We start from the raw sequence: 25,273 nt of genomic DNA on the forward strand, positions 1-25,273 counted from the left end.
ACGTTTCCTCTTACCGACCTCCTTCCTAAGCGAGCCCTTTCCAGTCCCTCCCCATCCAGACACACCGCTCCCAGCCCCAACCCATCTCCATCACTTGCCTCCACACCCAGCTTTTTACAAACAGGCTGATTCACTCCTAACGCCGGTTTCCAAGCAAAACCACTCTGCTGCCCTACAAAAACAGCCACGCAATCCTTTTCTTACATCTCCTGCTTTGAACCGCTCCTGTGCAATGAGGTTTTCTACGCGGCTGGCCACCGCTGCCTGCCAGTTTGCTTCTGGTTGTTGAATTAATTCAGAGCCTGACGATATACTGGAGGAAATCAATTGGGAGTGGGATTGAGGGAAACAGAAAGAAATCAGAGAGTGAATGTTTTTCCAGGAGGAGGTGTAAGACCATAGGTAGGAGAGGATGCTCTGAGCGAGGGTTAGGAAACACGGGAAATGCTATTTAATTGCTCCCAATTTTCAAATGCTACTGCCTACACCCTGTTTGGAAATAGGGGCTTCAGAGCGATGGCTGGCAGACCCCGAGTCCCGTTTTCCTGCCTCTGTAATTACACTTCTTGATACTGCGGTTGGTGGTAGCTGATGCTCTCTGTCCCATGCAAGCGTTACGAGGGGATGAGTCTCCAAGGCACACTAGAGCCCTATTAAACAATATTGCTCCATCTTTGAACCTGTTGCTTAATTGAAGCCTCTTAAATTTTTATTGCCAAGTTGGCAGAAATTGCCATTTTTAGTGCGCTTTTCATCTTCTCTAACGTGCCGTGCCGACGGCGTAGCGGGGAGCAGCCGAGCTGGGGAAGTAACATTATCTGATCCCATCCGTTATGGGAGAGGCTCGGGTGATGCTGCCGAGATGCGGCAACGATGCTGTAAAACCCTGGAAAAAGGGGATTAAAAGGAGCAAAATCCAGGAGGAATTCGTCTTTCTCCAGGGGATCAGCCCTTCGAAATAGAATTTCCAGTGTGTCCGCCCATGCCTTGGTGCCATGGTCCAGTGCAGGGGGATGGGGGGATACTGCAGCCTCCCCAGGGCCATGCACAGCAGAAGGTCCGGAGAGGCTTGTTATAGCCCCGGGCCCACCCAAACCAGCCAGGAAACGGGAAAAACTGAGGTGGATCCCTCCAAAGCCAGGAGCAGTGGGAGCTGAAGAGCACTGCCCTACTCGGGGTGGTCCTGCCCTCCCCTGGGACCCGTCGGGAGGGTGACGGCACGCCGTGCCCCGAGCCAGCTCCCGCGCAGCTCAGGGTTTTGCCCATTCATGAGAAAACAAACCTCATTCATTAGACTCATCAATTGCCATGGAAACCGCACCCCTGCGAGGTCAGAGCATCTCTCGCTGCAAGGCACAACGGGGCCGGCTCTCCCCGCGTAAAACCATGTGAAAAGCCTAGAAAACAGCAGCTATGGTCTCGCACGTCCAGGTAAACCGCTCTAGCTCCCTTCACGTTGCATTCAGACACAGCCACTGCCGTGGTGTACGGAAAGTCACCCAGAGCGGATGTTTCCCACCCTCCTCCATCAAGACACCCTTGTTCTAATTGCAACCGTCCACCGTGTGTTGCCTTCTGCTGCGCCACCTCCCGGGCTGCTTTAGGGAGCTCGGTCCCGGCTCCCCTTAAACTTCAGGGGATCGCTTCCATCTGAGGTTTCAGACAGAAAGCATCTCCCTTTAGGCACGAGTCCGCAGCGAAGAACCGTGGCCTACATAACCCAACAACCACGTTTTATGGAGGAAACCTCCTGTTGGCATTGCCTTTTGCAGGTTTGCTTTTGCTGACTCAGCACACGCAACCGAGATGCGTGCAACGTCCCTCTTACGAGTGCAAACCAGCACGACATCGTTACTGCATGAACGATGCAGTTCCAAAACCAGTAAATGTATCTTAAAAGTGTCACCCTGCAGGAATCAGAGGGCTCAGCCACTGCAGAAGGAGGAGAAAAACGGATTTTGTTCCTTTTTTTAGACTGACAGCTAATTTTAAAGGGAGATTTAATGAGATCACGCACCATCACGGAGCCAGAGTTTGCTTTTGACAAGAGGCTTTTGGAAAGCTCTCGGTATAAAGATCCAGGATTTATCACCCCGGCACCAAGACGCAAGTCCTCGCTTGCGCTAAGTGGCTGCACACCTGGAAAGGCAAGAAATCCGTAAGTAAAGCCCAGTAAATACTCTTATTTCCAGACTGGGGGGGGACGAAGGGATAGATTTGAGCATGGCCACAGGGAATAGTAACAGAGCCACAAATAAAGCCACGAGCCACGAATAAATCCCCTTCACCCCAAAGCCCGTCTCAAAGACGATGCACGGCTCCCACCGTCGCGCCAAGGCAAGTCTGCCCGATTCCACACCTATTTTTTTTATCGCTGGGAGAAGTGCTTATAACTAACACAGAGGCTGCTCTGAGCTGGGAGATGTGAAACGACCTTCTCTTTATCTTTTATTGCTATTCTTCTCCAGCTGGAGGATCGTTTCATTTATGTTTCATGGTGTAAAACACATGGTTTAGGATGAAAATAACTGGCCGGATTCAGTCCTCCGGGTGATGTCCATGGGCTTTTCCACCTTTTGCTCTGACTTATTGAAGGAGCAGCACGTGCCCGCCCCAGATGTAGAGATTTAGTAGAAAAAAACCAAAAGACTAAATCAGGGGTCTGAATAAAAGATGTGTGTTCAGGGCTTGAGAAGGTGGGTGATGCCCGGCCGGTCCCTGCAGGGTGATTAGAGGAGGCAGTAGCATGTGTATGCCGTCATGGTTGTAATTGGGTTAAAAAATGACCTTATGGAAAGGAGGGATCGGGGTGGGCAGCCCGGGGAGCTGAATGCTGCTCCACGCAGGCGGCTTGAAGAGCCCCCCGGGTCTCCTCGGTAAAGGTGTCGCAGCATTTTAAACCAGTTACAGAACCCCTGGCCCCGAGCAGAAACGTGCCCTTCCCTCTCCCAGCACCAAAGCTCTGGCAAAACCTGCAGAAGGGGGGACACACTCGAGCTAAGAGTCCCCCCCGATCTGCTTTTCTTGTCATCTTCTACATCTTCCCTGCCTGGAAGGAGGGACGTGGGGAGGGACGGGTTTTTCCCCTCTCTCTCAGCTGGCTGTCTTCCTGATAGGAAATCTAATTTTTTAATAGAGATAATGAAATAGTTAATGCTGGCAATGGGATGGGGAAGATTTACAGCAGCTGTCTTAAAAGTCTCCAGCATTGACGCTCTTTCTATCTTAAAACAAAGTCCTTGAGATCCTCGCTGCAGGCTCCAGCTCCCAGCCACGCTCCCAAATCTTACTGAAGCCGGGATGTTTAAGGAAGACAAATCTTTCCAATTACCGCTCGCGCTGCCAGGCGAGTTCGATTCCAGGAGGTGTTGCCAAACTCCTTCAGCAGCAGGCGGCTGCACCGCGCAACACCATACCCTGCCCGGCGCTGCCCGCCTGCTAACGGGGCATGCGAAGTGCCACGTAAACGGCTTCTCGATCGCCAGCCTCGGCATCTCCGCCGTTAGCTTTTCTCCAGAGCTAACGCGGTCTCGCTAAGGGGGTGCTGATTCCGCCGGAGGTATTTTTCACAGCTGACAATTTGCTAAACAAAAATCCCGCTCTTCGCTGCTGAGAAAAGAGGAGAGGGCTTTGCTCGAAGCCGTGTGCATGCTGGGGATGGAAATGCAAGACCCCAACATGGGACCTTCTGCTCCGACATAGAATCATAGAAGGTTGGACGGGACCTTTAAAGGTCATCTGTCCAACCCCCCTGCCACGGGCAGGGACATCTTCAACCAGATCAGGTTGCTCAGAGCCCTGTCCAACCTGACCTTGAATGTTCCCAGGGCATCTACCACCTCTCTGGGCAACCTCTGCCAGCATCTCACCACCCTCATCCTAAAAAATGTCTTCCTTATATCTAGTCTGACACGGGACCCCCTGCTCCGACACTGACTTCCTCCATGACCTTCGGCAAGTCCCTTGTCCCCCCTGGGGTAACCCAGCATCTGCGAGCCGCCTGCCAGCTGCTGGCCCGGGAAGGGCCCCCGCGTGCAGCCGTTGGGGACAACCAGCCGCTGGCCCTAAGCCCAGGGCCGTAGCCAGACCCCACCGCTCTGCACCGCCTCTGCCAACGGCAGCTACGGGCACAGGGCTGAGCCCAGCGCTGCCGCCGCGCTGTGCGGAGACCCCCAGGCTTCTCCAGGAGACGCCCCCGGGAGAGGGGATGGGTAAGGCATTCAATGCCCAGTAATTAGCTGCCAACAGCAATTAAGCACTTTTCCATCCTTCCAGATTCTCTCCCTCGCAGCACGCCCCACGTAAGCAATGCCGACCGCTGCTGGGTCCCCTGGGCCGGCAGAAAGCAGCTGTGGAGCGAGGTGAGGACCCTGGGGACACGTGGAAGGGCTTGTGCCAAGGGAACGGGCGTGAAAAATACCCGCGATGGGTTTCCAAGCCCATTTCTGCTTCGGACTTCAGCAGCTGCTGCCTCAGCCCCTGAGAAGCCCTTTCCCTTTGCTGTTACTAAGGTGTTACCCTCCAAACGAGAGCCCTGCGCGCTAATAAAGCTGCTCATTTTCTCCAGCCTACCGGACTTCCCACAAGATACGAACCGACAACAGCAAAACATTTCTCTGCTTTAATTGAGAAGTTTCCACCCGGCGCTCGCCCACCGGGAACCCACGCCGTTCGTTATCTCCTGGATGATTACACGTAAGCGCGCCGTAACGAAGGAGAGAAGATCTGCATCCAGGCTCGCTGAGATGCAGCATCTTCAGGTGTATTTTTGGTACCTGGTGGCCATGGAGAGATGCCTTAACGCTTGGTTTTATATATATATTTTATATATATATATATATTTGGTGGTGAATTCCTTGCGTTGCTCTGAGCTGAAGTGTAATGACTGCGGCTCTGATCTCCACGGAGGTTTAATCAGAGCAAAGCCTCCAACAGCTCGTGTTCGCCTTCCTCAACTTGATTTATGTCTCATTTGAGGGTGGATGTAAGAGCAGGGAGGAAAATGAGAGAGGCAATGAAGCAGGAGGGCTAGGAATGAAAGCACCGGGGCCAAGCTGGGGGAAAAAATTATTCTGCTGGCCAGCTTTCCGAATGCCTCATCAGGATTTGGGTCTAATGACGCTACGTCACATCGCATCCATCTGCCCCGTGATGATGTGCCACCGTCAGGGAGGGTGATGCATCCCGAGCCATGAGCGTCCCACCACAGGTTATAATGAATACCATGACTATTTCTGTGTTACCTGAAAAGATTCACGCTGATCTACATAATGAAACACTCTCCTCTTGTCTCTTTTTATATCCTTGGAGTGTGAGAGCCTTTTGGCAAAGAGCATCCTTCCTCGGCGGGTCGGAAGGTACCCGACAGCTGAACCATAACCATGGAAGAGCAAGGCAGGGAAACTACCAGGGATAAAGTTCCTTCTGCGGCCAAAATTACAAGGACTGTGGGCAACGCAAGGGAAGCGACGCTGAAAAAGCTGCCCTCATCCCAACCAATTTGAAGCAAGGCATAAAAATAGCTGTTCACGATGAAGGTGCCTCTCAAGGGGCAACGTCTCATATGGACCCACTGGAGGGATCTTGGGGTGTAAATGAAATTTAGGACTTACCCTTTGCTCTTGGGTGGCCACAAAGGTCTGGAATCCAGGGGCCACCCCGAACCCCAGCTCCTGGACGAAAGGCGGCTCAGACTGGCTGTGGATCTGGACTTTGACTCCAGCCTCGAACGTCGTCTCCTCTGGAAGAAGAAGGGGGGAGGTTAGTGGGCTGTAGTGGGTGGGATGGTGTCCACTGGCGTGGGCATGTTTGTCCCTCTGTGGAAGAGTCTATCTGGTCAATCTCTGCTGCTCCAAAGCAGGAGATGAGCAGTCGGGAGTGCTCCACCTGCACGATCAGACTTCTGGGCATCAAGGAAGGAAGGCCAGCAGCAGCGTTTGCCGTGAGCAGAGCACAAACAGGCTTCAGCCCAAATCACCACTGCTGCCCGTCGGGACCAAGGGCATCTGGAGGCTCCTGGTCCTTACACTGCTGCTTATCCCAAGGGCTCACCTCCCTGGCAGGCAGAGATGGATGACTTCTCCAGCTTGGCCCGTACTTCCACGCTACAGAAAAGAGGAGGTGACACCTACTTTCTAGCTGATATTTCATTACAGAATTTTAAAGGCATTCCCATATTACTAAAATAAATAAACTCCTCCTTCCCCCAAACAGAGACGTTTCTACTATCCGTAAGGTCTCCAATGCCGAAAGCATGGGTGCACCCCACGTCCGCTGCCCTGACGCAGCCTGAGGCCACTTGAGGTGATTAAATAACAAAACAAGTGTGTTAAATTCAAAGGAGCTCATGTTTTTGGCAGCTGAAGTTGCTCCAAGCCGGACAAAGGTATTTTGCAGCGCACGGGCTCAGACACATCACCGAGTTATGGGTGACGCGAGGTTTCCACATCCCAAATCTGTGCTGAACACCAAGTGACTCGAGGTCAGTCCCCCTCTTCCCCTAGAAGCTAAAACCAACTCAGAAGAGACTTTCTGAAGCAGAATTATTGGGATGCAAATCAGACCCGAGTGTGGTATCTGAGCTCTTTGGGTTCCTCTATCACACAGGCATCTTCACGCAGCTGGGGCGCGTAACCTCTCCCTCTTCAGCATTGCTGCTGATCTCACATCCCAACAAACCAGAGGCAGCGTATGGGACTAAGGGGTGGGGGGCTGATTTGCAAAGGAAGTCGTTAACTGTGCATAATTTGGCCTAAAAACTGAGTTACCCACTAATACGAATCCATGCCCGCGGCCAGCAATGCCACCTCTACATCTAAAGAGCTTCTGTTTAAAAACGAGTCACCCTTTATTTTCTTTGCTTACTATTCCTTGGTATTTTTCTACTATTTTATGATGCGTTTCAATTTTTAACAGCGTTGTATTCAATCCGAAGCATTGGAAACTCAGCACCAAGGAATCACAGCCGCAGAGCTGTTACGCCAGGGGCTGCCCAGCAGAAGACAACAGCAGCGACACCAGACCATGGGGTGATACGGGCAGAGAAGGACCAGGGAAGAACAAGCTGATACCGGCTGACATGAGGTTTACAGATCTCAGGAACCCAGCGCTTAAGAGGATGCAACTCTGCTGACTGAATCGGGCAGCGAAGGGATCAGCCTTCCTCTCCCGAGAGGACTTTCTTGAACCCAGTAGCTCCCAAGGCAAACGAAGCCAGAGACTGCACGGGTGGGAATGGGTTACGCATGGATTCGTCAGGCTAAACGAGAGCATCCGCAGTGCTCAGATCTACCTCCTTTACAGCTGACCATCCTCCCAGGCTTCACCACTCCGTCACGGCCAAACCGACCAAGTGTTGGTCCAAGAAGGTTGAACCAGAGACCTCCAGAGACCCCCAGTCAGCCATGCTGCTGTCACCTTCATCCCCCAACTGCGCAAACAAACCCTCCCCGCCAACCGCAAACCCAACCACCCATTTAATTCAGCTTTTGGGAACAAACACCACTTAAAAAGCCCCGCTCTGACCGCGAGGCTGCTTTCCGTGTCGGCCACCTGAAACTTCATGCTCCGCGCCCGCAGTGACGTGTCCACCAGCAGCACCTCCACATCTCAAGCATTTTATCTCAGCAGCCTTTGCAGACCGAGCCGCTGGAGCAGGCTATTAATATTTAACCTTTTAAAGCCCAGCTTTTCTATCTAAGGCACAGGAAAACTACTTGGAGATAAATAGGATTTATTAAAACAGTTACGTCCCCAGGCCTTGCATACCCCTGCGAAATTTGCAGGGGGGGGAGCTCTCCACACACTTGCTCTGGGCTTAGCTCCAACCAGTTGGAGTTGGACTTTTAACCAGTCAGAGACGTATCGATCTGCAAGGCTCGCTCTTGAACACACACTCCCATCGACCGACGCCTCCGGTGCCCGCGCTAATCTGCCTGCCTGTGCATTAGCTCTGTGACGCTCCACGCAAGGTGATTATGTATTTTTGCCTCCTTGTGACGAAAGTGCTCTTGGTATCTAAATAACGTCATGCTTTAGGGCATGCAGCATTGCTAATTGCATGGGGTGGCATGCGGTGGATGCGGAGCATGGGTGCATCCGAGATGTGCATCTTCTCTATGGGACACCGGCACAGACGGGTGGGAGTTTATTTTGGCTTTTCCCTATGCTGAAGCCTCCTGGAACAAGACTGGCATTGACCACCCTTGCTTTTGGCCTCCATTTCTGCTCAAGACCCAACAACCGTGACCTGAATCACTCCCCACCACCCTCCCGTGATGGGGGTTATGGTGAGGAACGCAACCCTGTTACTGGGACCCACCATGACAAAAACCTGCCTTGCCTTTGCCTTCCTCGGCCATAATCGGGCTCCTCTCCCTCCAAGAGATGTCAGATGGATGTCGACATCTCCAAGCTCTCTCGCTCTCTGCTCAAGCCCTGCATCTGCCCACCCACGGGGGTCCCATTTGAGGGTCTCCTCCCTGCCAACACCTCCCCAGCGCTGACCCTCCAAAACACCCCGGCACTGAGGGTGAAGCCAGCTTTCCCCAAAACCTCTGGCAATGCAGAGCGTCCCCATCCAATCTCATCGCTCCTTGTTATGGTTTAACCCGGCAGGCAGCCAAACACCACACAGCCGCTCGCTCACTCCCCCCCTGCCCCGCAGCGGGATGGGGGAGAGAATCGGGGGGGGGGGGGGGGGGGGGGGGGGGGAAGTAAAATTTGTGGATTGAGATAAAGACAGTTTAAGACAACAGAAAAGGAAGGGAAATGATGATGATAATCATAATAATAATAATAATGATGATATAATACACAAAATAAGTGATGCACAATGCAATTGCTCACCACTCGTCGAGCAATGCCCAAACAGCGATCGCTACTTTCTGGACCACAGCTCTTATTTATATACTGAGCATGACGTCACACGGTATAGAATACCCCATTGGCCAGCTGGGCCAGCTGTCCCAGCTATGCTCCCTCCCAGCTTCTTTTGCACTTGGCAGAGCACGGAAAGCTGAAAAGTCCTTGACTAGCAGGGTACTTAGCAACAACTCAAACCATCAGTGTGTTCTCAACATTCTTCTCACGCTAAATCCAAAACACAGCACTAGGAAGAAATTTAACTCTATCCCAGCCGAAACCAGGAGGACACTGCTCAACAGCACCGCAACGGCCCTGGGCTCCGCAGCCAATTCAGCACCCAGGTGCCCAAACCCCATGGGCCAACACACACCAGAACGGGTTCAAACCCTCTCCCGAACACCCACCAACGCCTCCAATTTCAATCCGATTCTGTTATCCCCCCGTGACGCCCACTCCTACTGATCCCACCCGGCTCCATCTCTTTGCCTGGTGTTGATCCCCTTCCAACACTTCAGAGGAGATACCATATGCTTCCTGCAGTAATTACCTGACAAGTTGGAGGAGAAAGCTTCTATTTAGTCTAACTTGTCGGGCAACGGGAACTGTTTTGTCGAAACATTTTCCATCCAAAATTATTCTGCCCGTTTCTGTACCCGCCCCGGGTCTGTTCAGCTCTGACTTAATTCCACGTATTTCCCACGGTTGGGTGCTGTGCCCCTTCTGTGGATAAAGCCCTGTATGTCCGTGTCAAGCAAATAAGATATAGCCTGCAAGTATCCATGAGAGACTTAAAAGCAACAGGGTTTGTAATTTTAAATAGAAAATTCTGGCATGTAGCCAGACAGGGAGGGGAAGGCATTTTCTATGCCACAGAAGAACCTTTGGTTTTAAAACACACAGTTATTAATTTTCATCATCGATAATAACAAGAAGAGCAACATAAACAGCATTTTTTTAGAAAAGCTGCCAAAAGCCAGGCAGCATTCCTTGTTTTTCCTGCAAGAAACACATGCAAGGATGAAACTATAAACATGAAACTGGCTTTGAAAAACTGTCACTTCTCCTAAAAATCCATTTTCTACAAAATAGCTGTTTTCCGCTAAGAGAGAAAAATTAAAAGCCCAGCTACAAAACCCTTTGATGGAATATGCCTGGACCAATCCTCATTAGCTGCATCTTAAACGATTCCAAGCTCCACGCTGGGGCTGAGAAGCATTAGCGTGGGTTAAGTATTTGCTGCAAGTGTCAGGAAAAGGAAGGTCTCGTGGGACCCAGAGGCACAAAACCGTCTGGTTTTGGGTGCATTTAGCTTGCTAAAATGAATGTCCCTGGGCAGAGCAAACCCAAAAAGACTCTGTGGCAAACCCTGTCTGTCACCCTGAGACTGGAGAGGTGCAACCAGGGGTGTGAACATCCACAGAGACGCATCCCGGCCATGGTTTCGCCAGTTTTTGCAGTTTTAGCATCATTTTGATGGCTTCTTCTAGCGGTGTCTCCTGGAGGCACGGGGCTGAGCGCCGGTCCGGGCTGTCGCTGCTACTCCGTTAAGCCTGTTTCTTGTAATTACCCATCAACGGGGTGAAAAATAACCCTGAAAACCCTTTGATTGGCTCAGATGCCAGGGAAACTTTAAAAAGAAATTCCAGTGACTTGGGGTTTGGTTCGTACCTTAGGGTTTTTAAACTAACTTTGTGACGTTGGGAAGCCCAACCACAGACCTCCGATCAATCTCCAGTCCCACTTTTCAGAGGACAGCGCCTGTAAATTCATTTCTTCGTGCATCCCAGGTTGGCAATAGAGCAAACACTCCTTGATGATTGCGTTTTTACACACATTAATATATATTACCGTACACAGGACAGTGTTTCCAAACAAATCCTGAGCTGCTCTTTTCACTGAAGGATTAGAGTAGCGTTAATTAAATTGGGGATTAATTCAGCATGTGCTTCAAGCTGGCTGCAGAGCATTCTATGTTGCGGATTGCACAGCTTTCTATTTCTGGCGATGGCTTTCCATGACTTCGCTGGGGCTTTCTGCTTAGAGCATCGCTCGAAAAATCTGAATAAAGCTCCAGCTGACCGTACGCTCGGGTGCGGGCTACGAAGTTCATCCCTGTGAATATGCAAGAAGCTGCAATTAAAATAAGAAATGCTGCCAAAGACTCGGAGCCACCCTTCTCCCCCTGCCTTATTATGTCCAAACTGATTCACTTCCCTGTGGCAATTAACATCTGAAGCTGTGCTTGGCACTAATTTATTGGGAATTGAAGATACAGCCTGAGTCGTGGGTCGTTTCTAGCCGGAGCCATCACCTGCCAGCTCCGCCAGTGGCACCGGCAGCTCTGCGGAAGCTACTCCTGCCCGAAGAAAACCAAAACCAGATCCCACATGGCTCAATCTGAGAAAAGTAGATGGTATTTTCTCAGCTGGTTCACGTTGTGACTGTATTAAAAGGTGGCCTGAAGGTTTATTTTGGGTAATAAGCCTTATCACGCACTGTGCAGAAAGATGGACAGAGCTGGGAGGTTTGGGTTCTCCCCAGACTCTTGTTGTCCTTTGCCTCAGTTTCCCCATCTGTAAAATGGGAGCAATGTCGCTACTTAACTCATTGGGCTGGAAGAGTCACCCGTGCGTCTTCTACCCTCTGCAAAGCGCAATTCAACAGCGACTAGCTCATGGGGACAGTGTCCTTAAGGGACACGGGCAGCACCAAGTGCAACATCTGGAAGGAAGCACAGATGTTGATCCCTGTGCCGGCTCCACTGCATCCGTGAAGGATATGTCGAGACCATGGTTTCTTGTCTCCCTCGGGGAGGAAGGCTCCCCAGGAGCAGGGGGGTTGCCGTGGCAGCACAGACATGCCCAGAAGATGCTGTGAGATGTCGAGGTTCATCTTTAGTTTTTACGGCATCCTTTGCTCAGTATCACCATGGAAACGACGCGCATCAGAGCAAGCGTTCCTCCACCTCCCGCCTCGGCCCCCGGCTGGGTTGGCATCCCCGGCACCGGGGCCGAGCACCCCGAGTTGCTCTGGGTGTGCAAAACAGCATGGCCGTGTCCCCGTTCCCACCAACCCAGCGACACCCTAAATCCCTCCCGCATCCCTCCCACGTAGCTCAGCAGCACGTGGGACCCGGCTGCGTGTCCTCAGATTACCCGCCGGGGTCTGTGCCCGCAGCTCAGCGCCTCCTGAGCACGTCGGGCTCATCACACCAGTGGGGTCCCACAGCGACCCAGCAGACGTGGCTTGTGGTCCCGGACTTGGGGAAGTCCATGGCCGCTTCAACCGGACTCCACCTGTGCAGAAATCTTCAACAAATGTGTAACATTCACATTTTCCCTAGACAAAATTTATAGATCAAAAAAACCCAAAACCCCTAAATCACCATGGAAACGTAACTATAGGAAAGCAGGACCGGCAAGCCTACCGCGAAAAAAATGTGGAATTATAAAGAAACCAGTTTAACGCCAGTGAAACCAGTTTTGCTCCCCTGTGGGTGCTCTCATTTCTGTGGAAGCATCGTGTTTTGCTTCACTTAAAGTTGCTTGGTAACAGGATTAACTGAAGCTGAAATAAGAGTATTCGCAACAGCGTGCGGGCAGGTTTGCTAGCATCCGTTTGACAGGCGACCGAGTCGACGCAACTTTCCCCACTAAAAACCAGTCGCTTGCAATTTGTCCTGTGCATTTTGCTATTGCGGGCTGTGCTTTGGCTGCTGTTTTGGGAGCAATCGGGGACTCCGAATTTCCCCGTGGATGAAAATGAGATGTCTACCATCGCCTCGGGCAGCTGCCGGGAAAAATACCATGTGTCCCGCTGGGATGGGGCAGGAGCGAGAGTTCCAGCGGGGCTGTGCGGAGCGTGTGTGATCCCAGTCTGGCTGCTCACCTGCACTTAAGAGGGACAAATTAAATGTATAGAAGCCACCGTGCAAGGATGGCCAGGGGAGTGGGGAGTCTGTCATGGTCTTGTCCATCCAGCCAAGCTTCGGAGGGGTCCGGCTGCTCCTGAGCGTGCGGTAGAGCCAGCGCTGGCCCAAGGGAATGGGGATAAGTTGATGCTGGAGAAGACAAAAATGTCGCCAAAGCAGCTGGAGAAGAGCCCCTGTTGTAGAAGGGAAAACCTCACTAACTGCTTTCCAGGATATTGCATTTAGGGTGGGGGTGATAGGATGGAAAGTCCTACAGTCTACAGGTTATAGTCCCATACAGAGGACTGATGGAGACCACCCAGCCCTTCATTCTTAGGGACAGGTCCCTCAACCTTGTCCCCTTTCTGCTGGGAGCCCAACAGGCAGAACATCACCTCCAGGGCCGTTCCCCTCTGTAACCCTTTGAGCACACCAAGGAACGTTGTCTTTGCTCTCCAGCGTGATCTCCTTGCCTGGAGAACTCATGGTCCATGCCAGGGTCTCGTGGATGCTGCAGTGACAGCCCTGGGGTCCCTGCCGCTGCTGGAGGACTCACGGCTGCTGCCAGCAAGCCCTGTGCCCAGCTCTGGACACTTAAATCTATTTTCAGGCTTCTCCTGTCATCGAAGGAGCGAGGCAGGCAGCTCCAGAGTGATTCATCCCACCCCAGGGAGATGTCTCCAGCAGGATAGTCACGTCCAAGGTGCTGCAACTTCACTGAGCCAAGGCAACTCCTTAATCTCCGCAAGCAGCTACGATAGGATCCGATAAGCACAACTGAGCCCCAACGGGAAATTCAGGTGTTCCCTTTTCAGAGCCAAGGTAAGCAGCTTCTCCCTCTACAAACCCTTCCCCGCAGCTCTGAAATCAAACCTTGCTGCTTCAAAGCGCTGCTGACAACCTGCAACAGGGACTTCACGTTCCCCTGCTCCTCTCGAATAATCAGTGTCGGGATGCAACGGGGGGAAAAGGATCGTTTCCTGGTGGACCAACTCCTCCTCTCTCAGAAGTGATCTGAGACCTCCCCCCCAGACATCGCCCAGGAGCTGGACAACCCAGGTAGACATGGCTCCAGCACACCAGTGACGATCTCAAGGCTACTGGAGGCCTTGATGGTGATGGAGAGCAGATGAAGAGCAGCATAGAAGCACCTTGCGACAAGCTCCACTATAGCAAGTCATGAGGTACTTCATGTGCGAGGTTAAAGATTTATTCTGGGGAAAAAAAAAAACCAAAAGCCCCGCGCCTGAAAGAGCTACCGGTGTGAAAGGCCACCAGCTTGTGTTAAAGGCAAGCTGGTAGTATTAGCCACAGAAGTAAATCAATTCTTCCTCTTTATCTCTTGGGATACAGTCAGAGTATTTCAGAGATTTTGGTTTTTTTTTTTTTTTTTTTCCCCTTTTTCTTTTTTTTTAATGAAAGAATACTTTGAAAAACCTCATCTCCTTGTACGTGAAAGGTGCAGACAGCCCGGCGCTCGGGGCTGCGACGGGAGCACGGAGGGCGGCTCCCAGGGGCAGGGAGGGGAGCACTGCTGTCACCCGACCGTCACCGCGGAACGGCACCTCTGGTTTCTCTTTGCTTTGGCCAGAAACAGCGGCAAGAAGGGATCTGCACAAGGAGAAGAGAAGAGGAAGGAGAGGAGGAGGAAGGAGAGAAGAGGAAGGAGAGGAGGAGGAAGGAGAGAAGAGGAAGGAGAGGAGGAGGAAGGAGAGGAGGAGGAAGGAGAGGAGGAGGAAGGAGAGGAGGAGGAAGGAGAGAAGAGAAGAGGAAGGAGAGGAGGAGGAAGGAGAGGAGGAGGAAGGAGAGGAGGAGGAAGGAGAGGAGGAGAAAGGAGAGAAGAGGAAGGAGAGGAGGAGGAAGGAGAGAAGAGAAGAGGAAGGAGAGGAGGAGGAAGGAGAGGAGGAAGGAGAGGAGGAAGAGAACTCTCTGCCTGCAGAGCCTGCAAGAGGGAGGCTGAAAGGGAGATTTGGGAAGGGCAGGAGATGGACCTCGCATCCTTCTCTCTCTTCCCATGGCCCGAAGGCTGGAAAAGCAGCAGCGAAGCCTCTGCTGTATAATCCCAAGGGATGAGGGCACAGAGCCGATGCTTTCACCTGGCACCGCTGGGATTTAACCTGCAATTTCTACAGCGTAAACTGGGATAATATATACGGGATATAAATCCCCCCACACAAGCCAACGCTCCAGGATATAAGGCAACAACTACACCTAGCTGGGACCCAAAGCTTCCCCATCAGCAATTCATTACTTAATCCCCCACTGAGCATTTCTTGGGGTATCTTCTACTTAATTATCCGGTCACGGTGCTGAGGAGGAAGAGGCAGGAGACGGGACACGACCGAGCTCCTTCACTACAAAAGGCAAGCCCGGAGCAGAGGTTTTTGCCTGCTCACTCCCTTCCGAGCTCTCTGTAAAGCGCAGCCGCGATTCATTACTCACCAAGTAACAGAAGGTGTTATAACAAACTACATTAAGCATATCCGCTATTTTTAGTTAAGCATATTGCATTTGCATACTAAATCTGAGGGGCCATATGTCTCAACATATATTATTAAAAAGCTTCTTACATAATACACGGGGCAGGAGAAACCGGCAGGTCTCCAGCAAGCCGAGCCCAAAGCTGTTAAAGCGGTTTTGCTGGACAGCGAGGAGCCAGCAAATGAATATTTCAGTTCCTTGCTTCTCTCCTATTAAGCTTAAGCTTTAATCATTAAAGTGGGGAAACAAGTGTCTCGTAACCTGCTTTACTGGCGGGGTCATGCCAGGGCAGGGAGGGGTCCCTCCATAACCTTATGCCTTATACGATCGCTTCTTGGTGGGGAAGGAAAATAAATTCCCTTCCCACCTCAGCATCCTTTGGGAATCACGTGTGGCAGGGAAGGGCGACCGCCCCAGGGAGGGTAGCCAAAAAATCAGGGGAGTGGTTGGAGCCACCCCGGTATCTCCTCCGTCCCCGGGAGCTGCTGCCAGAAATACGGAGCGAGGAAGAGGGAGATATTCCCTCCGGAGGGGAGAAATATTCCCCGCATCCAGAGCCGGGGGTGCCGGCCCCCCGGGCCACCCATCTGCCGGCTTTCGCTTTGGCAAGCTGCTGCCACCGCAGGGACAGAAATGATTAAAAAAAAATAAATAAAAATAAGAAAGGACACATTTTAAAGGCACAGAAGCGGTTCTCGCACATCCCTCCCCCCCTCCAGGAGCTTCGCCGCTTCCCCCAGAACATCTTGAAATATTAAACGGTGAAAGAGCTGCTGCTAATTTTGGCTGGTAGCAGAGCCAGATGGAAGCAGATTTCCCAGGGCCGATGCTGGGTCCTGGCTCTGCTGCTGCTCCTTTCGGGGCGGACGGATGGACGGAGGGGACCGGGACACCTCGGAGGCTGAGCCCAGGGGTCCAGCCAGCTTTTGGCATTGACAAAAGGGAGATGTCATCTCCATGCACTTGGCAGAGGAGTCAGCAGGACGTGGTTTCTCAACCTGGAGGTCCAAAGAGGTGCCAGGGAGATCTTCCAGCGCTGAGCATCGCTGGCCCCCAGGAAGCCCCCCTGCATCCCGACACCTCTCCAGGAATGTGGGTCCCACAGGAAGGCACAATAGTCCCGAAGTGGGACAGAAGAAGACGCCTGAGGTGGGTCACCACCCCAAGATGGTGGGTCACCATCCCAAGTGGTATCCATCACTGTCACCACCCTGACCTGCGGTGAGAGCCTCCATGGGACTGCAAGGTCCATGCAGGTCATCAGACCATCAGATCCAGCTCCTCCGCAGGATCTAGGCTTAATTTTCCAGCCCGGAGGATGCTGTAGAGCTCGCACCAGTCCAGCACCACCAGCAGATAACCAGGATTTGCTCCTGCTGGACCTTTATCCTGCAAGGACAAGAGTTCCCTCTCAAGCCAAGCTCGTGCCTCCCCATCACCCACCTGCTTTTCTCATTCTGCAGCCACTCCAGCGGGTAATAACCCCTTACAACTATTTCTTTTCTCCTGGTCCCTTTCCAGGACACAGAGCTGGAGGCTGAAGCACAGAAGTCCCCACGGGCAGGAGGTCTTTGCTGCCAGAGTCCAGCTCCAGAGCCGGTCCCATTTGCTTCTGCATCCTTTCGGAGAAGAGCAATTTCTCTCTGAATGCAAAGCCGGGCTGGAGGGAAAAGCTTTGGAGTTAGCGTGCAATTAAATAAAATCACTGCGGGTACAAGGACATCTGAAGACAGGCGGCGGGCAGAGAGGTTTCCACCATTTCGAGAAATCTTGACTCCGTGCCCTGCCTGAATTGCACTGACAGCTGTGGTTATGTCTATTTAATTTGCATCGCCTATAAATGTCAGTGTTTTGAATGATGTAATTTCGAAGCACTTTGGTGAACTCGGCAACTAAGTAAACACTTATTTGAATGGAAAAGGATGCGCCTCAGATGCGGTTTATGATTATAAAATGCCCGGAAAGAGCTAGTCTATCAGAGTGGGAAAAAAAACCCCAAGTCTTTTAGTTACATCGGTGAGGGAAATGCTTCTCCTGCTCGTGCATTTGTTGGAGATTTCCAAGTGTTGTCCGGTAAGGACCAAGATAGACCTGAAATCACCAGCTGACTTTTCTGGAGGTGGGAAAAAAAAAAAGGAAAAAAAAAGATAAAAAGAAACCCCAACCCCCTGCTGTAACTCAGAGATACAAGGGTGTAAGTCCTGGTCTTGCATCCAAAGCAATGCTTCAACAACTGGGATGCAGGATATTTTAGAGAGATTGTCCACACATTTCCACAGGAAGTTTCAGTTCCTCCATGTTTCCTTAGAAAACTCCCCACCCAGTAATTTTTACCCCTAGCAGCCAAATGGATTTTAGACCTTAACAGAAGAAAAACTAGAAGTCTGCGGGCCAGGGGAGTGGAGAAGTTCATACTGCCTATTTGTTAGCTTATTTCTGATATCTTATTTTATAGCGATTTTTCAGGATTAGGGTTACCAAAGCGGGGAGAGCGGGTGGCCGAAGCAGGGTCCCTTCTGCTCCTCCAATCTCAGTTTCCCACCCGCAGACCTTCTAAGATGCCTTCACCACTCCCATCAGCCGCACACCAAAACCGAACCCTTTTTGCACCAGGAAAGGATTTTCCCCTCTCTCTATATGGCCCATCTTCAGCCCAAAGCATCACTGCTTCCTCGCAGCATCTCCACCTCCCTCCCTTTGCCCCCCAAAAGCCCCCGGTGTTCCCCCCCCCCAGCCCTCTCTCCTCCCGCCGTCCCCCAACACCGCATATGGAGGATGCTATATATAAAAATATTTGCATTGTGTTGTAGTGCGCTGCCCACGGTAAGGCCGGTGGGGCACAGACAGATCTCATATGGCAGCAGGCAGTCTAATATTTTCCTCTGATAAAAATAACCTGTGAAAATTACATCTAGCGCGGCCTGCAGTGCTGCAATGAATTTTGCTGGAGGGCGGAAAAAAAGGAAGAAAAAAAAAAAAAAAAAAAAATTCCATCGGCGCTAACCTGGAGATTTATGCAGAAAACGGCGTCGCTGATACCGGAGGTTGCTTCTGCGTTTTCGCAAGGCGCAGGGAGAGAACGGCAGCACGCGAGACCGGGCAAGAGGTGAAATACGGCGACGGGATGGAGCACAAGGCATAGCTGGACCCTGCTGAGATTTTGGGGAGATGAGGGGGATTTTGCAAGAGAGACAAAGTGAGGGAAACGTTCGGCTCCTCGTGTTTTAGCCATCTCAGAGTTGACCATCAAGTCTCAGGTGGTCACCAGAGTCCCTCCACAGCCCACGGGGAGGGATGGGTGATTATCCACCCCACCCTTTGAGGGCTGCTTGACTTGTTTAGATGAGAAACCTCTTTTCAATGGGTGACGGAGGGTGGGATGGCTCCGCTCCAGCTTTCAGAGCTCGGTCACCCAAATCCACCTTCTCAAGTGCCAACACACAGAAAGAAATGATGCCTGCAAGCCAGGGGACTCCAGGAGTCTCAGTAGCGAAACCTCATCTGACACATCGTCATGGTTCTGGTCACTGGAGCCTGGTCGACGGAGACGGGGAAAGGAGCACACCAAAGCTGCCGGGATGGGAAGAGGAGCGGGGAACCCGGCATCTGGGAGGAGTCCAACACAGCTTGGGTTGTGTATCGTCTGGCGAGACGAAGGCTATGAACCCTCTCTATAAATACATCAAAGGCAAACACCAGAAGGGAGCCCAGCGTTTCCACTGACAGGAAATTATTTGTTAAAAAAAAAAAATCCAAGCTAGGATAAGCTGATGGTGAATAAGTCTAACCTGGAAATCAAAAGGTCTGGAGCCAACAACACGCAGCCGCGAAGAAAGCGTATTGCTTAAACACCACGCTGCGGCACTGGGGCCAGGCTACCATCAGCTGTCCTTCACGGAGAAACGTTGCCCTTTCAAAGCCCAAAGCAATTTTGGCTGCAAAGGCTCACGGACAGCCCCACAGCTCACTTCCAGGCTGTACGGCTCGTGGTGAAAGGTTGAGGTCCTCCATCCTCCATCCAACCATGCACGGCTGCACCCGCTTTTGCATCCAGAAAGCAAAACCATCGGGGCGGCGGGCGGGGGAACATACCATCGGGGTTATGAGGAAACAACGGCTGCCTCCCGCATCTCCCCACCCTCACCCGGCCCCAGAGACCTGCATCGTTACATTTCACGCACCCCAACGCCAACCCCAAGGAAAGATTTTGCCTCTGGAAACCTCAATTCTTGCCCCACGCCGAGGCACAGCGAGAGGGTCCTTGCACCCATGGGACCCACTCAGCACCCTTACGGCAACAAGCCCTGGGCTCACACAGGCTCCTGCGTGTCAACATCCCGCCCTGGGGCAGCAAAATGACCAAATCCAGCCCCAAAGCCTTGGTCCACTCCTGTCCGAAGCCCGGCCCTGCTCCCTTGGCCGCAGCGGCGCGGGATGGAGCTAACAGCCAGAGATGCAAGCGTTCCTGCTTTTATGAGTTTTCAGCTTTCACGAGTTCAATATTAACTTGCATCCCAGCAATAATGCTTAATTATTGGTTTTATTATTGAAATATTTATGGAAGCCCATGCAACATTATACAAACAACCCCATGAGGCCATTACTACCGTTATAGAAATAAATATCTGCACTGAAGGGCATTACAATGAGACACGGAAGATAAATTGTTCCTGGCTCCCGGGATGGAGTATAACAAACTGCTGCGTAACATTAAAATGTGTCAATTTTTCCCTTGGGAACACGCTCGGATGAGAGCTCGGAGCGTGAGAAATGCATCTCAATCAGGACATCACTGCAATAAAAAGGATTTTTTGCCATTTTTTCCCCCAGAATCGGCTCTGACATTCCTCGTGCTGTGGCTACACCACAGAGCTGCTTCAGCCCTAGCCTGGAATTAGATGGGAGTCAAACCTCCACGACCTGGATGGCTTGGAGGAAGAGGCTGGCGAAGTGATGGAGAGAGGCCACCAGTGGAACAGCCTGGATCATCGAGGAGCAAACTGGGGGGACCTTCTGCTCCCCCATTGGGACCGGCAGCCTGGGCTGGATTCAGACCTTGTGGCAGGTGCTGAAATGTCGCAAAATAAATTAGTTTGGGGAGGATGTTGGCTGGCTAAAACATCATCACCTGGTGCACAGCTCCGTGGTGCTCAGGACCGGTGGAAAAAGGGTTTCTTGCCTGAAAGTGAGCCTTCAAAACCAACGTCCCTGCGAGCTGATCGTCTCTTGCCCTGGACCGAAGGTGACCAGATCACAAGGAAAAGCAGAGCTGGCTCAGAGCCCTTTTCCTCCAGGCTCCTGCATGAATCCTTTGCTATCTTTGGCCTTTCCCCATAAAGAGAAGGACTTCTGCCTCCAGCTGCCCAGCACATTTCGGGCTGTATACTGGACTGTTTAATGGCAGAAACCTCTTTCACATCCCCGCTTCCAAAGATGCCTATTTTGCTTTTTTCACGCTGACCTTCCATTGGAAGAAAAGAGACTTTTCCTTTTGAAGAAAATAGCCTTTTCCTTTTGTACGGCTGTATTGGAGTGAAGGCACTTGCAATCACTTCCCTTCTCCGCTGTTCACAATCTCCAAAACATCTGAGTTAACGGCATCATGTAGTATTATTTGTCACTTGGCCAAACTCTGCAGATGGCATTTCCCTCTCTTAATCTTTATAAGCTTCTCCTTAAATAGTAGCAGTGGAAGTAATAACCACAACAAAAATATTAAAATTAATAAACAAAACACAGTCACGGTCCTTTTTTCTCAAGCTCCCCAGTTTCACAAGGTGTTTGGTAGCGAAGTATACATCGGTGGTGGCACCGTGCCAAAACCAACCCTAGACAGCCCCCAAATGCTTGGGTTTTCTTCCCCACAGCGGTGCCTCTGCGTACCGCGCAGCTCTAAAACAGCTCGGTTTTTATTGCTATGTGGCTTCGTGATCTCACTCTGCTGTCACTGAGCGGGAAAGTCATCCAGCCCCGTCAACAGTCATGACCTGGCACGCCTCACCTTGCCAAAAAATGAGAGCAGCCATCAAAGCATTAGAAACGTGTCCTGAAGAAGCCGAAGAAAGATGCCAACGTGGCAGCAGCACAGGTCACTAGTAACATCACCCACACATCGCCCTGCAGGGCAGGCAGGGCCAGCTCCTGCCAGGGTCCCCATGGGCACCAGGTGACCTGTCTTGACAGCCGGAGCTGGAAGAGCCCTGGTGAGACCATCAGACCCAACCTCCTGCCCCAGGGCTGCATCACGGCAGTCCCAGCCTCCTCTGATGGACCGTCATCTAACCTGTCCCTAAAGCCTCCAGTGAAGATGGGTTGCCCTCATTCCATTATAGGCACAAGGGACAACAGGAGGAGAAGACATCTTTCCAGGGCTTCACCCAGTATCCTACCTACCACCTAAGTCCACTCATCCTTCACCTACCCACCACGGCTTGTCCTTCCCTTTCTCTCCAGCTTAGACTTTCCCATACCTGAAGACTTACCAGCGTCTCCCCTTTGTCCCCTCTAAACCAGACAGTGTCAACTCCTTCCCCATTTCAACCACCTCAAGAAAGGCCAGCACTGCTGTGGCTAAGTCTGCGCAGCAGAAGACCTCACAAGGCAGCAAGTGCCACCACCGTATCATTGCAACGGCTGGAGCTCCAGCAGCACAGACACAGCAGAGCCGATACAGACTCTGCAACTCTTCCTCCCTTTTCATCTTTCCTCCACACATCCAACCGTCACGGCTCCAGTAAATACAGCGGCAGAAATGCACTGCTCACAGGCTGATGAGAGAGGAGCTTTGACTCTTTCCTGCCTTCCTTTTAACCTCCATAAAAGCCGAATAATTAATCACAATTCTTTTTTTTCCCCCCTCTGCTCTTCTGTTCTGCTGAGATAATCTTCACCTGCTCTCCAGCCATCCAGAGGCATGCTCTAGATGCTCTTTGCCATCTCTGATTCCTCTGAGCTCTTTGCATGACTGCAACGCGACACGGTACAACCAGACAGCTGTGCTCTTCGACAGAGATGCCCAACATGGACCGCTGGCCATTTTCTCTTGTAAACAAGCAAGGAGAGAGCCGTAACTGAAAGGACAATGAAAATTTGGTGATGCTGCCTGATGATGAAATGAGATGAGGTAAGGAGCGGCCACCAAGAGTTGCAGGAAACCCTCCCGGAGCACTCCTACGTGGTGCGTGGGCATTGGGGCGCCTCGATTTCTTTCACAAAGTCCTGCATTATCTCAGGAAAGACATATTTTATTTGCTCCATATCTCAGGAAAAGCAGATTATTTGCTCCTTCAGACCTGGCCAAAGCAATGATGTTTTTAAGAGAAGACTGTCGGGCTCTACTCACGTTGCTCAGTGCAAGTGAAACGCTTCCAGAGCATCTACGGGAGGGGAAAACCCTTCCACCCTCACCCTCAGCACAGCTTCACACCGCCCGGGGACTACAGCAATTCGCCTTAGGAAGCACTTGGGAGGCCTCAAATATCAGAGCCCATGTCGCTACAGGCTGGACAAAGTCAGAGCAAAATGATGATCCCTGCACCAAAGAGATTAATACAATTAAATTTAATTAGCACTTGCAAAAGGCTTTTATCTTCAAAGCGCTTTCTAGCCATAAAACCTCCTGGTACCTCCACGAGATTGATTAGTATGTGCTGAGCTCTTCGTCTTCCAGGAGGGAAACGAAGACACTCGGGGAAGGGTCAAGACCAGACAGGGGGGGAATGACCTGGATCATCCTCACGTAAAACCGGTGCATGCAGAGAGCATCCCAAAACCTCACCGGAGTCACCCATACCTCAACACCCAGCGCTCAGAAAAAACAGCAATAAAAATCAGATGTTTGCAGGCACCTTTGCAGCTCCTGGGCCAGCAAAGGCTGAGGCTGCAGACAGCAGCCCCCAAACCTCATCACCTCGGTGCGAGCCACCCAGGCACCGGCCGTTGGCCCCAACGTTGGCCATGCCAGGCTCCTTCTCATGTCTCCTTACTACCCCACAATTCTCGCTGTTTTGAGCACTCACATTTCAGCTACGGACACTTAACTCTACACACCAGCCTCGAGGACTCAAATGAAAGCTGCAGCATGAAATGCATATTTAATTTTAATGCTGCATGGCATTGCTGTGTAACGTGTAACTGTTGATTTTAGGTGCCTTATCTCTGCTTTACCAGATTTCCCAAAGCCAGCTTCTAGTTTTTGTTCCTTTAGTTTTGCCTTAAATGAACATTTCCTGACTTCGGGGCTTTTTTCTTTTTTTAAGAAAAGCTTTTGAAGCATCTACATCCCTTAAAAGATTTTCTCATTAAGCCGGGTTAAATCACGACAGTCATTGATACGTATTTACAGCCTTCGGTTTAACAACATTACGTGACTGGGGACGTCTGACTGTGCCTGCTAATACCAGTCCTACAGAGGATAAAGCCTTGCTGTCACAGTAGCTCAAGCGGGACCACAGGAATAGGAGCAGCTTTCCCAGCCACGTCTTCCCTGCTCTGCACGTACGTGTCTGTATAGGGGACTGGGTGCTGGGAAAGGAGGAGATGAGATACCTGCAGCAGGCAAGCGCTGTGATTTTATTTCCTTTTTTTTTTTTTAATTCTGGGTGTCTAACTGCCAAACCGGCACAAATTGGACCTAGAGGATGTTGCATGATGTGCTGATTGCACTAGGATGGGCTGAAACGCGCTCCTTAGACAAGCGCACGGGCCAGGACCTCAGCATCAAGCTCATCCTGGGGACCAGAGGGGTTGATGGACGAAACACGGGGATGCTACTGACTCGCCTGCGCTGCCCGGTGAGGAAATCCATTGCAAAAAGCCCACAGGTTTCAGGCTCGTGTTCGCTTACCAGCTGCCAAAGCTGTTGAGATGTTCTTCTTGATGGCTAAAAAAAGCACATGTTTTGGGCTCAGAAATCCAACAGCTTAAAGACTGGCTACAAGTGAGCATTTCCCCCTATTTATTAAAACCAAACAACCATCTGATTCTAATACCAAGTTGAAATCTCTCCCCCTACCAGGTCCTTTCATTCCACAAGATGCGTTGGATGGCCAACATCAAACCTTGGGGCGATCCGAGCCTGGCTCAGCCCCTGACAATTTCCTGGGCGCATGGAAACAGCAGTACCTGCTACATCGCAAAAGAGAAAAAAGAGCTTTTTCAACAACTGCGTTGGCTCTCTCCAGCTCCACAATAACATCGAGAGGCCCCGGAGAGCAATTCACCACAAACGGGAGTATATCGGTTATGTGACAATCTTAATGACACAGTCCAGACACAAAAACCCGAGTAACCTTTGAGCTGCCTCTCTTCACTCCGGCGCTATTGATGAGTGTGCTCAGGCAAACATAATTAATTTTTAGCAGCAGCCTAATTTTGTGGATGCTCTGGTTGTCAGGGGGCTGGTGGAATAACGTTGACCTTTTCTCCCCGGGAAACCTGACTAATTGAATGAATTCCTGCTCTCATTAGGAAAAGGTCCAAGATGCAGCACATTTTACGCCTCCCTTCAGGTGACACCAACCATTCTCCTAAAGGTCAAGCTGCCTTTGATGAGTTGATGCGAGATCAGAGTTTCCTGTTGCAAAAAAGCAACAAGTTCTTCTGGCCTGAACCCCTCAGTGTTGTTTATGCTCAAGGCCACCGCTGCTTTATAGGTCCCATTTATCTCTTTGGACGTTCAAGTCTTCAGAAGGATGAATCAACCCTGCGTCATTGGGGCTTGGTGTTTTTCTATTGCCTTGGTTAATTATTGCTGCCTGGTAATGCCAAACCTTCGCATCGTCTCAAATAAAGCAGCATTTGACAGGACAAGGGGGAATGGTTTTAAACTAAAAGAGGGTAGATTTAGACTAGATATAAGGAAGAAATCTTTTGTGATGAGAGTGGTGAGACACTGGCACAGGTTGCCCAGAGAGGTGGTAGATGCCCCATCCCTGGAGACATTCAAGGTCAGGTTGGACGGGGCTCTGAGCAACCTGATCTGGTTGAAGATGTCCCTGTCCGTGGCAGGGGGTTGGA

At 51.3% G+C, this 25,273-nt stretch overlaps 1 protein-coding gene across 3 annotated transcripts in view; it reads right to left on the reverse strand.

Moving 5' to 3' along the window:
• Positions 1–25,273, reverse strand: part of LOC142091846 (acid-sensing ion channel 2) — a 507,500-nt gene that overhangs the window by 15,886 nt on the left and 466,341 nt on the right. For all 3 annotated transcript variants that reach the window (XM_075171243.1, XM_075171242.1, XM_075171241.1), the window contains exon 3: positions 5,613–5,740. In XM_075171243.1, coding sequence (XP_075027344.1) covers positions 5,613–5,740 — 128 coding nt within the window. The remainder of the gene's footprint in view (positions 1–5,612; positions 5,741–25,273) is intronic.

Source organism: Calonectris borealis, chromosome 22 (assembly GCF_964195595.1).
Source record: "Calonectris borealis chromosome 22, bCalBor7.hap1.2, whole genome shotgun sequence".
NCBI lineage: Eukaryota > Metazoa > Chordata > Aves > Procellariiformes > Procellariidae > Calonectris > Calonectris borealis.